The 11,994-nt window shown below is 40.0% G+C and overlaps 3 protein-coding genes across 8 annotated transcripts; 1 reads left to right on the forward strand and 2 right to left on the reverse strand.

The window, feature by feature from the left end:
* Nucleotides 1-605: 605 nt before the first annotated feature.
* On the reverse strand, nucleotides 606-8,772 carry LOC147046320 (E3 ubiquitin-protein ligase RNF212B-like). Of its 6 annotated transcripts, none has more exons than XM_085929996.1 (13): nucleotides 8,509-8,772; nucleotides 8,065-8,188; nucleotides 7,925-7,977; nucleotides 7,393-7,467; nucleotides 7,149-7,255; nucleotides 6,968-7,070; nucleotides 6,867-6,895; nucleotides 6,748-6,788; nucleotides 6,474-6,498; nucleotides 6,336-6,390; nucleotides 6,101-6,158; nucleotides 5,986-6,016; nucleotides 606-1,173 (listed from the first exon to the last, which is right to left on the reverse strand). In XM_085929996.1, the coding sequence occupies exons 2-11, from the start codon at nucleotides 8,171-8,173 to the stop codon at nucleotides 6,111-6,113; spliced, it is 645 nt and encodes a 214-aa protein (XP_085786122.1). In that variant the 5' UTR covers nucleotides 8,174-8,188; nucleotides 8,509-8,772; the 3' UTR covers nucleotides 606-1,173; nucleotides 5,986-6,016; nucleotides 6,101-6,110. The 6 variants fall into 6 exon arrangements, with proteins under 6 accessions (XP_085786122.1, XP_085786121.1, XP_085786120.1 ...); XM_085929995.1 differs by having other exon boundaries at nucleotides 606-5,909; XM_085929994.1 differs by having other exon boundaries at nucleotides 606-5,916.
* On the forward strand, nucleotides 1,061-5,323 carry homeza (homeobox and leucine zipper encoding a). The gene is made up of 3 exons (XM_085929989.1): nucleotides 1,061-1,538; nucleotides 2,277-2,360; nucleotides 2,710-5,323. The coding sequence occupies exon 3, from the start codon at nucleotides 2,737-2,739 to the stop codon at nucleotides 4,726-4,728; it is 1,992 nt and encodes a 663-aa protein (XP_085786115.1). The 5' UTR covers nucleotides 1,061-1,538; nucleotides 2,277-2,360; nucleotides 2,710-2,736; the 3' UTR covers nucleotides 4,729-5,323.
* A 681-nt stretch (nucleotides 8,773-9,453) lies between the features above and the next one.
* On the reverse strand, nucleotides 9,454-11,268 carry LOC147046322 (zona pellucida sperm-binding protein 3-like). Its single transcript, XM_085930895.1, has 9 exons — nucleotides 11,125-11,268; nucleotides 10,872-11,038; nucleotides 10,693-10,793; nucleotides 10,526-10,614; nucleotides 10,289-10,466; nucleotides 10,107-10,212; nucleotides 9,927-10,012; nucleotides 9,679-9,770; nucleotides 9,454-9,616 (listed from the first exon to the last, which is right to left on the reverse strand). The coding sequence occupies exons 1-9, from the start codon at nucleotides 11,192-11,194 to the stop codon at nucleotides 9,552-9,554; spliced, it is 954 nt and encodes a 317-aa protein (XP_085787021.1). The 5' UTR covers nucleotides 11,195-11,268; the 3' UTR covers nucleotides 9,454-9,551.
* Between the last annotated feature and the right edge of the window lie 726 nt (nucleotides 11,269-11,994).

Genomic DNA, 11,994 nt, shown 5'->3' on the forward strand with positions numbered 1-11,994 from the left:
TTTTGTTTAAGAATGTGAAGTTGTAATTGTGATGACTAACTATGAAGCTGTACTGGATGTGGATGCAGCCAGAATGTATAACAGTATTTTTGTTAAATATTAAAGCACATACGTATCCATATTTTTACAAAAAGTGTTACTACTTTACAATACACTATGCTATTAATAAAGTATGCTATCAATAAAGATTACTAAAGGGTTAAACTGCTGTTTTGTCTTATTCTGATTCAAGGAATTAACATTTAATACTACAATTTCAGCCCCCCGAAACTGTTTAGGCTAAAATTTTTACATCAATTGAAGACTCGAATCTCATCTTTCTATGTTCTCATTGTGCAATCCATTTTTATGTTTCTAGGTATACACCTTGAAAAGACTTTTTCTCTATCATAGTCCTTTAATTTTAAACTTCGGGTCTATTTGATATACTGTACTAAACTGGTCCTGTATTGAACTTTTAACTGAGCATTTACTGCATTTTTATATATATATATATATATATATATATATATATATATATATATATATATATATATATATATATATATATATATATATATATATATATATATATATATATATATATTTAAAGAAAGCTATCTGACAATACATTTCCCTTATTTTCTCTCAGGAAAAGAAATTGTTGGTTACTCATTTGTAGCCCATTAGGTGCTGACCCTCAAAATGAATCTCATCATTTTTGGGAAGTGGTTCTTTTTTCACCTTTGTCCTCACTCCAGTGTTTTTTTTATTTTTTATGTTGGAGCCTGTCTCTTCCAATTTGAATAAGCACCATCATTAGCTCTATAGCTACTGATGAATACATGGACATTTCAAATATTTTCAACAAATAAAGACGCCCCCCTACCTGGTTCTCAAAAACACATAACGTGACTGAAGGAAATTACTGTTGGTTATGATTCTACATACATGATTCTCTACGCAAATAAATCTCATCGTAATGTGGCCCAGATTTGATGGGGGGCGCAACGTGGTTAACGTAGGGGGGGGGGAAAAAGTGTTTAGCCCACTGGCCAGGATTTGTTGTACAGACGCTTTCTCCCACCAATGTGAAGCCTTCCCCGGCAGACTGGCACACCCACTACGCCGAGGCCGTGACAGTCAGTTGGGCCTGGTTGGGCTTCCTGGTCCGCAGCTCCGCCTCGCCTCGATCTGGCCGGACAGTGGAAACACTTCTCAACAGAACAAAAGCGGCCGCGGACCAAGCAGCGATAGCGACCGATCACCAGCTCTCAGTCGGGAGAAAAAGACGCCTAAGACGGGGGCAAGCGAGATTAAGTCCAAGGAAAGGGTGACAAACTTGGTCGCCGTCGCATCTTGCCTTCCTTGGCCGTTAATCCGACGAGGCGCTCGGTTAAATAAGCCAAGGGTCAAGCCGCCAGACGGACGGGCATTGTGTCCAGTCTTCTTCCAAACTTCGGCCATTTAGAGCCGCCTCTCAATAAACGGAAACTGGACCTTTTCAACTCGTTGTCCTTTCGCTCACACGGAGCTACGGGACAACGGATTCTTTTGCGGTAAGTTTATTTTCAGCGTTAAATCGAAGTGTGTCTGGCGGCGAAGTGCGCCAGCTCAGTGAAGCGTTTTACTTAGTACGCCATAAAGGGGCACAGGCACGACTACCATTGTTAGGGGTACAACCAGCAACTTTTTACCGAATTCAACCCTTAATTGGAAAAATATTTTAAATTTCAATGCATTACGTCTCAGATAAAAACAACAACAACAACACGGGACAGCTACTCGAATTAGCGCCCCTATTTGTTCCAATAGGTCACGAATGACGAACGTTGTGGCGTTAGAGTTGGCTCGTGGTTTGGTTACACATTTTTTTTTTTGCGTGGGCAAAAAGCGACCTCAATCTGCGCCCATGGCGCAATCTCAAAACAAGATGCGTATTTCTCCTTGTTTCCCAATTAAAATGTTACCTGTTATTGAGAAATTTGTGGCTTATTTATTTATTTATTTATATGTGATTGACGACGGTGCCCAGGCTATTCACACGTTCATTAAAACCAAAAGAATGAAAGAAAGTAAATTATTTGTACTTAATTCAAATTATTAACGGTTTAATTCAAACTAGTTTCACAAAAAAGTTACATTATAAATTTGTTTGATTCGATACCTGTTGCTTAACATATATAAAAAAAACTACCAAACTCTCTTAAGGTGTTTTTAAGTTTAATACTTTTTAACTTGGAACAAAATAAAGTCTGACTAATGCTGATCGTTTTCTCTGTTCATTAAATTCACAGGCTTCTGCTCTGCTGTTTGCCTTCACGAAGGGGCTCTACTTGTCTTTGGAAACTTGAAGTGGAACAAAGCCTAATAAGAAAAGGGTGAGAACGTAACCGTGAAGGGTTTTCTCATGGATGTCCGTTCTCCACACTCCCACCCTTTGCGACCAGTGCCCCCCCCCCACCTACCCCCCCTGCTCACACAAAACAAAAGTCACCCACCACACTTTGGGGGAGGGGAACCCAGTCTGGACCGGGTATACGACTCGTTTCAGGGGGAGTTCAGAATAAGGAGTTCAAAGTAGAGGGGGGGAGGGGGAACAGCTGTCCGATAACTGACTTCGACAATGAGGGCAAAACAAAAGTTCTGAAAACATTAGCATATAAACTCTAGTGGTCTGACATTTTTTGGAAACTATCAACATATTAAATAATACCCTTTTTCTTCCAGGTGAAACACCCTACTTCCAAGGCCCAGATGGCAACTTTCGATGAACAAAACGGCAGAGTGGGCGCTCACGTGGCTAAGAAGTTCTTGGATAGCAAAACGACAAAGACTGTTTGTAAAGTAAAGCAAGAAGATAAACACGCTGTTAAAGATTTGCATCTTCCTGCCAGGTCGCCCGAAAGCAACGCAGGCTCCGCATCCAGTTTCACCACCAACCACAACGCTGTTGTGTGCTTGCCTCTTGTCTCAGAAGAACTGAAATTGGTGTGGACACATTCTGATCAAACCCGCGAACTGGACTCCATTCCAGAGCTCGTCCAAGCCTTTAACTTGTTTCCATACCCATCGTCACTTGAGGTCAACACCTTAGCCCGGCTTTGCTCTTTGCCCTTGGACAAAGTTAAGGTTTGGTTCATGGTACAGAGAATCAAATACGGGATCAGTTGGTCATCAGAGGAGATAGAGGAGACACGGCGGAAACTATCAGTGCCATATTCTTTTGATGACTCCACTGAACCAAGTGAGGAAGCCAAAGTCATTGAGGAGAAAGATTCTGTCGCCGAACCTGTTTTGCCTATTGTGTCTCCTCAGAAGAAGAAACCAAAATGTGAATCACCAGATTCTTATAAACCAACCAAATCCACTTCCCCGTGTTTCAGTTCCACATTACCGCCACCTCAGGATTCTTACTTCTACCGCCCACCAAGTGACATACCATCAAGTGCTAATGCGGTGGCTGCCATCACCGCTGATGCTGCTGCTGTTGCTCCTGCGCCTGCTGAGGTGTCCTTAGACCTTTCAGGCTCCTCTCCACAACAACACCGCCACGGACGCTACAAAAAGTCTAAAGCTCAGCTTGCTGCACTTCGCAAGAGTTTTTTGAGAGAGAACTGGCCTGCAGAGGTGGAGCTTAGGCGCTTGCAGGAGGAGACCGGTTTGAGCCGCAACGACATCCGAAAATGGTTCAGCGACAGCCGTTACCAGCTTAGAGTCGGACGAGGAAGTCTGGCAGCGGCCCAGGGCTTTTCTACTCTCCCAGCTGTAGGAGGCAAACACGAACAACAAAGCGAACCTCTTTCACTCACGACTCAAAAGAGTCGTCTTTTTAATCCGGCGGGGAAAGGCCAGGAGGTAGCCCGAAGCAATGTGATAAGAAATTCACATTTCTTCCAGACTTTCTTGTCTCACAGCCTTGAGGCTTTCGGGGAACGGGACCTTGAGGCGGAGGGATATGAAGCCATGGAAGATCTGTCTGGTGATGGAGACAGTCTAAAAGACGGGGAGCAAAGCGAAGAAGAACCTTTACAGTTGGTCAAGCCCCCCAAGCTCGACCAACAGGCTCCTCCGCAGGAACCGCCTGACGCATGCAAATCCTCTCCCAGCTCCTCCCCCTCTGGAACTCCACCACCTGAGGCGTCACCATACAAACTGCCCTCAGACAACATCAACAGCACATCAAAGAAGTCAGACCACTCGACCAGGGGCAATAATCTACACCTCTCGACGGCATCTACATCCCGGTCATCTGGCGGCAGACCGAGGAAGACCAAGGAGCAGTTGGCTTTATTGAAACAGCACTTCCTACGCTGTCAGTGGCCCAAGAGTGATGATTACACAGAACTTGTTAGGATTACCGGTTTACCTCGAGCTGATGTTATCCAGTGGTTTGGGGACACGCGTTACGCTGTTAAAAACGGCCAACTGCGATGGGTTAAGGGGGTCCGTGACAAATTCTTGGCAGAGCTGGCCGCCCAGCAGAGTAACGCCGCTCTACCTAATGGCTCAGGATTGTCCCCGCGAGTTGGAGGTAGCCGCAAACGAAAATCCCAAGTGAATGGAACCGGCGCAGGTTGCCCAAATGTCCAACCGTTAGTACGATATTTTCTCTCAACGGGCTCACTCAACGAAAAAGACCTTGACATATTATGCAAGAAATCCAAAATGAGTTACCAGCAAGTGCGAGACTGGTTTTCAGCTCAGGTTGTGGGCGAGGTTCACCAAGAACCTCTTGTTGCAGATTAAAGCGGTTGAAGCCTATCAAAGGGGTTGTGTTGACTCAGTACTCGAATATCGTCTCTACCAGCAAGTTTAGTTGTCACTTGGTGTGATTACGTTTTTGCTTTATCTGAAGCGTTGTATTGTAACATTTAGTCTTCCAAGTACAAGCCCAGATCAAGGTTTGAGGCATGTATATTTACTTCATTTTCTGTTTATCCTAATATATTTGAAACTGAAGAACTTTGCTACCCGTGTCGCTGTAAATAGGAAAGAAAATTGTACACTGGTTTGCTATATTTTTTTCTTATTTGTTTAGATACGAACTGCAGAATAGCTCATTGTAGCAGTAATTTAAACTGGTGGCTCTTTTGGTACCCGAGTACAGTGGACGAGACAACTAAGCCACTGACATTTTGAGTAATCATTCCTTTCTAACCCATTATTCCTTGTAAGGAATGCACACTGGACATTTTCCCCTTTAATTTGACATCTTGCACTTTGGATTTGGAGCCTGCTGCCGTTTTGTCCAATTATTTCATGTACTAAACACTGTTCTCCTTCAACCTGCTGTTGTTTGTTAACTTATACAAGTTCAGATTAAAAAAAAGTTACAAACATTGCCATTCACCTCTGCAGTATGTATCCAAACACAATTCATAATTCACTTGGCTAATCCTTTTGAAATACTTTGATTTTAAAGTAACCATACTTAACAGCACAACATTTTCTTTAATAGCATACGTGCAGCAAGTCACCTCACTCGGTTATGATTAAGTGAAATGTATTATATGCTTGTTTACATTTTTTTTAAAGGCAGTTTTTCAAAAATTCATTTAAAGTTGTTACATATTTAAAGAATTATTTGTGTTAAACGTACTACTTCAAATGAACATGTTAGATTTTGACTGCGAATTTTAATAGATCGCAGATTTTCCAAGCGATTGTCAAATGCATGTTGATGCTCCTTTTACAATTTATCGCATGTATGTACAGCTTCTAACTAAGCTGGCAAAAATTGGCACCATGCGGAAACCAGAACAGTGAGATCATATGACTGATAAATTACTCAACGGAAAACAACGCAGTGCAACAACTGAACTGGACCCCCCCCCACAAAAAAAGACTGGTTCAACCAGTTTGATTAATGCCTAGGTGAGTGTACTGATAAATCAGCCATTTGATGGAACAGGAAGCTGCTTGGGCTTCTGTGGACTACACAAATTGAAGAGGGGAAGATGCAAATGTGACGAAAAGCTAACTTTTAAGAATTGTATTTCTTACCTTGTAGATGGGGTGTTTGGAATTGTGGTCCCTTTAAAAACAAGATGTTTAATATTCTGACAAACCTAATACGCACTAAAGAATGACAAGAAACGAAAGAAATTACAACACTTACTGTGTATATGTTAAAGAAGAGGGCTGTGGCTTGACAAAGAAGTGATTGATCCAGGACTCTGAGTAAAATTCCAAACATAGGAGAAATTAGTTTCACATTTTCTTCAAATTCAGACACATCTTTTCAAAATAATGAGTCTGTAATCTGCACCAGCTCCATGACAGTACAGTATTTTTGTTCATTTAAAATGTTTTGAAAATTTTTAAAACTGTATAGATCGATCACGGTACTTAACTGTTCGAGATGCAAGACCAAGACCTCTGTTTCTGGGCCACATTGGACCTAGGGGACTGAAACCACAGAACACGTATGGATGCTGAAATGTCATTAATGTAAATTAGAGGCTGCATAACAAAATGGCTGTCAAACGTACCTCATAGTTCTTAAGTGAGAGATAACTGAGAGATGGAAAAAAAATTAAATGAGTCAACAATATATACGTATTCTTAAAGAATGCCATTCCCATGGCAAACAAAACTGCAAGGTTTGAAAATTAAATTCTTGCATATGTCAGAATTTAATTAGGATTTATCATAATATAATAAATAATTCTGCAACTGTATTGCAAAGGATTTGTATAATTCTGCTCAATTACAAATATATAATAGAAACAAACTAAAAATTAAAAAACAGGTAACTGGAATTACCAGGAGGAGTGACAGCCACAGGAAGCGAGATCCTTCGAACGCTGCACAGTGAACGAGACATACGTTTCACTTACAGCCTCAACATAAGTCATTATTGTGAAAAAGAAATGAGCTTTTACCGATTTGTTTCAAATGGTGCCGGAGAACCCTATGGAGAGCAGACTACCACTATTAACACCTTTTCCCGAAACACTTTTGAAATTCAAAACACAACACTTACCCTCCTCTGTGAGAGAGGCTTTTTCAACTCTGCCATCTCTCTTTGCAACTCCATATTTTGGCTTTTTAAATCAGCATTCTCTCTTTTCAATTCAGCTATTTGCCTTATGACAAAAGAATCAACAGTGACAATATCAGTAAATAGCATTTCTGGGGGAACAATAAATGCATCCTTAATTCACCTGTAACTCTGCTGAGTGACTTCTTTCAGGCGCTTTTCTAATTCGACAGACTTGTATTTGAAATACGCCATCGTTCGCTCCATTTGCGTCCGTTGAAAATTGGTAATCTGAGGGATGAGTTCTCATCTTTAGACTGTTCACGTTCAGATTTGATTTCAGGGCTCTTTTCAGTCACCAATAAGGTTAAATACCTCTCAGAATGTGCGAGCTATTAAAAAAGACAGCAGTCAGGCGGGAAACAAACCTGAACAATGCGTTCTAGCCGTGAAACGAGGAGCTCTACGGGGTCCATGAAAAACATCTTGTCCTGCGGTTTCATCTAAAAAAAAAACAAAGCCTGTTTCAATATTACAAACACCACATACAGCAACATTTCCAAAGATGTTCTGAAATCATTTCTGATTTGTTGTTTCATAAGGGCAAAATCTATATGATGTGTGCAAAGGTACATTTTAATGACGATGCATAATTTCCTTCGCCGGTATTCCTCAATGTTATATTTCCATACAACCGCCTATTTTCTACTACAGCACAATTGAAGATTAATAGAATACAAGTGAACCCTCAAAAGTAGACAGCATCAAGTGTGACCACTATCTGCGTCACAGAGCGTATCACATTTATTGCACTGCACAGGTGTGACTTCAACACCCTGCAATAAAAAGTCACTTCAAACTGTAGTTTTACTGTAGTAAGGAAGGAGGCTCTGGTTCAGGAAACTCTCGAGCCTATACATGTTTGGATCACCGCAACATAAGATATAAAACATAACCAACCTTGTCTGTGATGGGAATATATTTGCAGTTGGTTCCACATATGACGCATTTTGCTGAGGAGAAATGCACAATCCCAACAGTGACTCAAACTGTTTTATCAACTACTTTTTACAAGGAATCTGAATATGATGAGAACAGACCTGGTATGGCAGATTTAATGCAAGCTTCACAGCAGATGTGTCCACAGGTAGAAACTGCAAATGTTGATCCACGTCTTATGAAGCACTTGTTACAGTGGAACCACTCCATTTGCTCCCCTCAGATCTAAACAAACAAACAAACAAACAAACAAACAAACAAACAAACAGGTTAAGAGCAAAACTATTCACTTTGTAAAACGAATTTTGTTTAACAAATTAGTTTTATTTAAGTATGTTATCACGTTATCTTTAAGTATATGTAAAATACATTTATCACACCAACAATTATTCGTACCTCTTGTAGCACGCGAATAACGGCTATATGTGTTAGCTATGAGTTGTTGCTACTTAACATTTTCAAATAAAATTTTCCGTGTGACTACAAACTTAAAAAACCGTAACATGCAGTCGAATATAAAACATGTCACATTTTCGTAAACTTACCTGCCGCAAATCTGAGAAGTGGTTGACAAAAAACGGACGAGTTACTGCGGCCGTTAGCTTGCTAGCATTAGCTTATGAGCCACTTGACTGTTGAGACACTCACTGAACTTCGGGAAAAAATCGAATACTTTATATACATATTAATGAAACAACTATTTCTATACCGTATAACAATTTCATTAAAAAAAGCTACTTTGATTAAGGACCAGACAAACTTTTAGTGACGAGGTCTTGCCGCCATTTTGATGTAGCCAAGAGACAACCACATCGTCTAGTGTAAAGTGACGTAAACGATTATAAATTCCCAAAATTCCCAATTTTTTGGAATTCAGACACGCTGTACATTTTACCAACTACTCCAACAACGCAGACATTTCTGAGCCTGCAAAGTGTGGAAATAAAAATGCTGAAACAGACTGATATTTTCATACTAGGTTTAGTTAGAGTTTCTCTGCTGAATTATATTTTGTTTTATTATTCAAACTGGCAACTTTGACAATAACCCCTCAGGCACCTTGGGATGAAAAATAGTCCTTTTTTTGTTTCCATAGAATCTAAAGGTTAGGCTGAATTTGTCAAAAAAAAAAAAAAACCTGTTCTTTAAACAGTGGTGTGAATGTGAAGTTGAATTTTGGTTGCCTGAGAGTGTGCTACGGTGTGAAATTCAAAGGCCAAATGGCCACAGTTGTTTTTGTTAATTAAAAGGAGCACCAGTTACATATGCAAACATGTTCTGCCAACACAAGGATCCACAAGATTCAGTTTTTTTCCAATGTGCATGAATAAATGAGCAGCACATCGGGAAGCTGAAAGCAATCCTGATCATTTGACTCAAATGTGAAAGGCTATAGTCTCAAATATGCACAAAAGTCAGACATGTGTTCCAGATTGTTTATTGGACATGCAATGGGGCTTGAAAAAAAAAAAAAAAAAAAATTGGTTGACTAAACTGCTTATGAAAATAAAACTTTTTTTTGCACTGAGGTCCAGTCCTGTTAATGTTACGCAAGGTCATTTGACACAAAAACGTAGAACTTGCCACTTCAGGGTCGGACTTCAGTGATTGTCAAGGGTTCTAGGACTGTATTCTGGACAACTCCATGTTTCCCTGCAAAAACAAGATCTTGTTAGACCAGCACGGTGATTCCAGGAGAGGGAGGTGCTGGATACCTGAAGCCACACTCCTTGACCACCTGGATTTGCAACTTGTTTCACAGCAGTCACACAACCTGCTATGTGCAACGTTGTCCACCAACTCCCACCTGAAGTCGTGAGGCATTGAAGAGTTAATAAAACTTCTATGAAAACTACTAAAGATCATATTATTTCTTTGGAAAATCAGTCTCAAAGACCGAAAAAAAAAAAGTTTTAAAATTGACACTAAAAGCTAATGCCTGACAAAAATTCAAAACATTTACCCTTGCCCTTTGACAAAGTTGCACGCCTTCTTTGTGTGGTCAATACCAGATGGATCCCAAGCTACAAGTTTACAATGAATATAGACCTGTTGAAAAGAACACGTAAAAAAATAAATAAAATCAATATCAAGTTGGGGAGGGAAAATAAAAATAAGCAACTCAATCATCTTGAAAACTTACCTCCTCTTCAACAGCAAATCTAAACGCTTGAAGAGAAAGTCGGACTTCTGATGCAATGAGCCTTTGTTCATATCTGGACCGTGACATCTTACTGTCCAATAGACAGCTATGATTGAAGAAAAGGAGAATTACAAGATTATTTCACAATAGTTTAAACCATTTGTCTCGCTTTAAGATACTACCCCTTATTGTTGATAATGTTATAATAATGGTCAGGCTGCCGCTCTGGTGTAGCTGTAGCTATACACTCTTCAATCAGCAGGAGCAATGGCTGATGCATTTTCTCCTCCACACGAGCCACGATTGGGATGAATGACCCGAGCACAAAACGAGTTGACGTAGCCGGGCCGGTGAAGTCCTCTTAAAATAAAAAAAAATAGTTAGAATACAAAAATGAAGTTATTCAGCAATGAACCCACCGTTCATAAGTGCCATATGGAACACTAGACCCGACTGGCCATAGGTTGTGAAGACTGGATCGTAAATGGTCGGGGCCCATTCTTTCGGCCTGTAACGTGGTACAGGTTAAAAGGCTAACTTCAAAAAACAGCTATTGGTGAGGCGATGACAGACGCAGTTAACCGACCTGTCAAATATGCAAATAACAGGATGGTCGAGAGTTTGTACTCCAGAGTCAGGCGATAAATAAACCAGATCGTTTGTGTGCACTACCTTGTCCCCAGTTACCTATGAGAAAGTGGAACTGTTAAAGACATCAAATAAAAAAAAAAAAAAAAAAAGGTAACCACACAAACAGGTACTCACCATTGTCCTGAAGTTACAATCTTTATACTCTACTTTGAAAGTTGCCTCCCGAGCAGATGAACTGGTAGGAGAGCACGTTCCCAAACGAAAAAGCGATGGATCAGGATGTTGTCTGCTTTCCCTCCACACCAGGGTCACAAAATTAGGCCTACAGTCCAGCTTGACATCTTGGGAGAAACAAAGACAACATACAGCAAAGAAACAGGGTTAAAAAAATAAAATAAAAACAATAATCCCAGCAAAGCAACATTACCTGCATACACTGCAACAACAGCAGCAGCTATGCTCAATAGCAATGCACTATGCCAAATAGAAGCCATCATGACTGAACATGTGCTTGCTGCATGGAATTCTGTTTTTATTCACTCTGAGCACTCAATCAGCTGTTTCACCTGGTGTGTGAGCCAACCTGCACAGGTGCACCTGATTACTCATAATTTTTTATGGATAAAAAAAAAATCATATCGGGGATGGGTGCCGAATTACTCAACCTCTTGATCCCACCACGGTCACGTTACAAATATAAGAATCATCAATAGGAAACTATCTGACAGCTCAGCTGTGCCATGCTTTTCAAATTCAATTTATTTTGTAATATGATAAAAATATCATAGTAATCAATTGAAATGAAATACATCATGCTGATTATTAAATTAGTGTGTGCGGATTGCTGCAATGTTCTTTTATGAGTTAGCGTCTTTGGACCTAACCAATCAGGGAATAGAAAATACTGACATTGTATGGCGGTGAAATTTAAATCTGATTGGTTAAAGTAACAGTTTAAGTATGATTATGATTTACAATGTATTGTCTAGCACTACTGAGTCTGCTTGCCAACAATACAAATGACATGTGAGCACATAGTGGATCAAATATGATTGGACCGGTCTAAAATCTGCATAATCACTATGAAATGAAGAGAATAGACTGTTTGGAATAAATTGATATAATTTCATGCAACAAAAATCCATTTACACTCATGTGCACAGAAACACTGCGTAAGAACTGATATATTCACCCAAGAATCATAATTAAGTCTGATATCAAATTTAAGTTTTTCCCATGGGGCAAACTTCCAATTAGAAATACACCACGGTTATTTATGAATATTTTGTCATAGACT

Source organism: Syngnathus leptorhynchus, chromosome 14, assembly GCF_054491065.1.
Source record: "Syngnathus leptorhynchus isolate UIUO chromosome 14, UIUO_Slep, whole genome shotgun sequence".
NCBI classification, from domain to species: Eukaryota; Metazoa; Chordata; class Actinopteri; order Syngnathiformes; family Syngnathidae; genus Syngnathus; species Syngnathus leptorhynchus.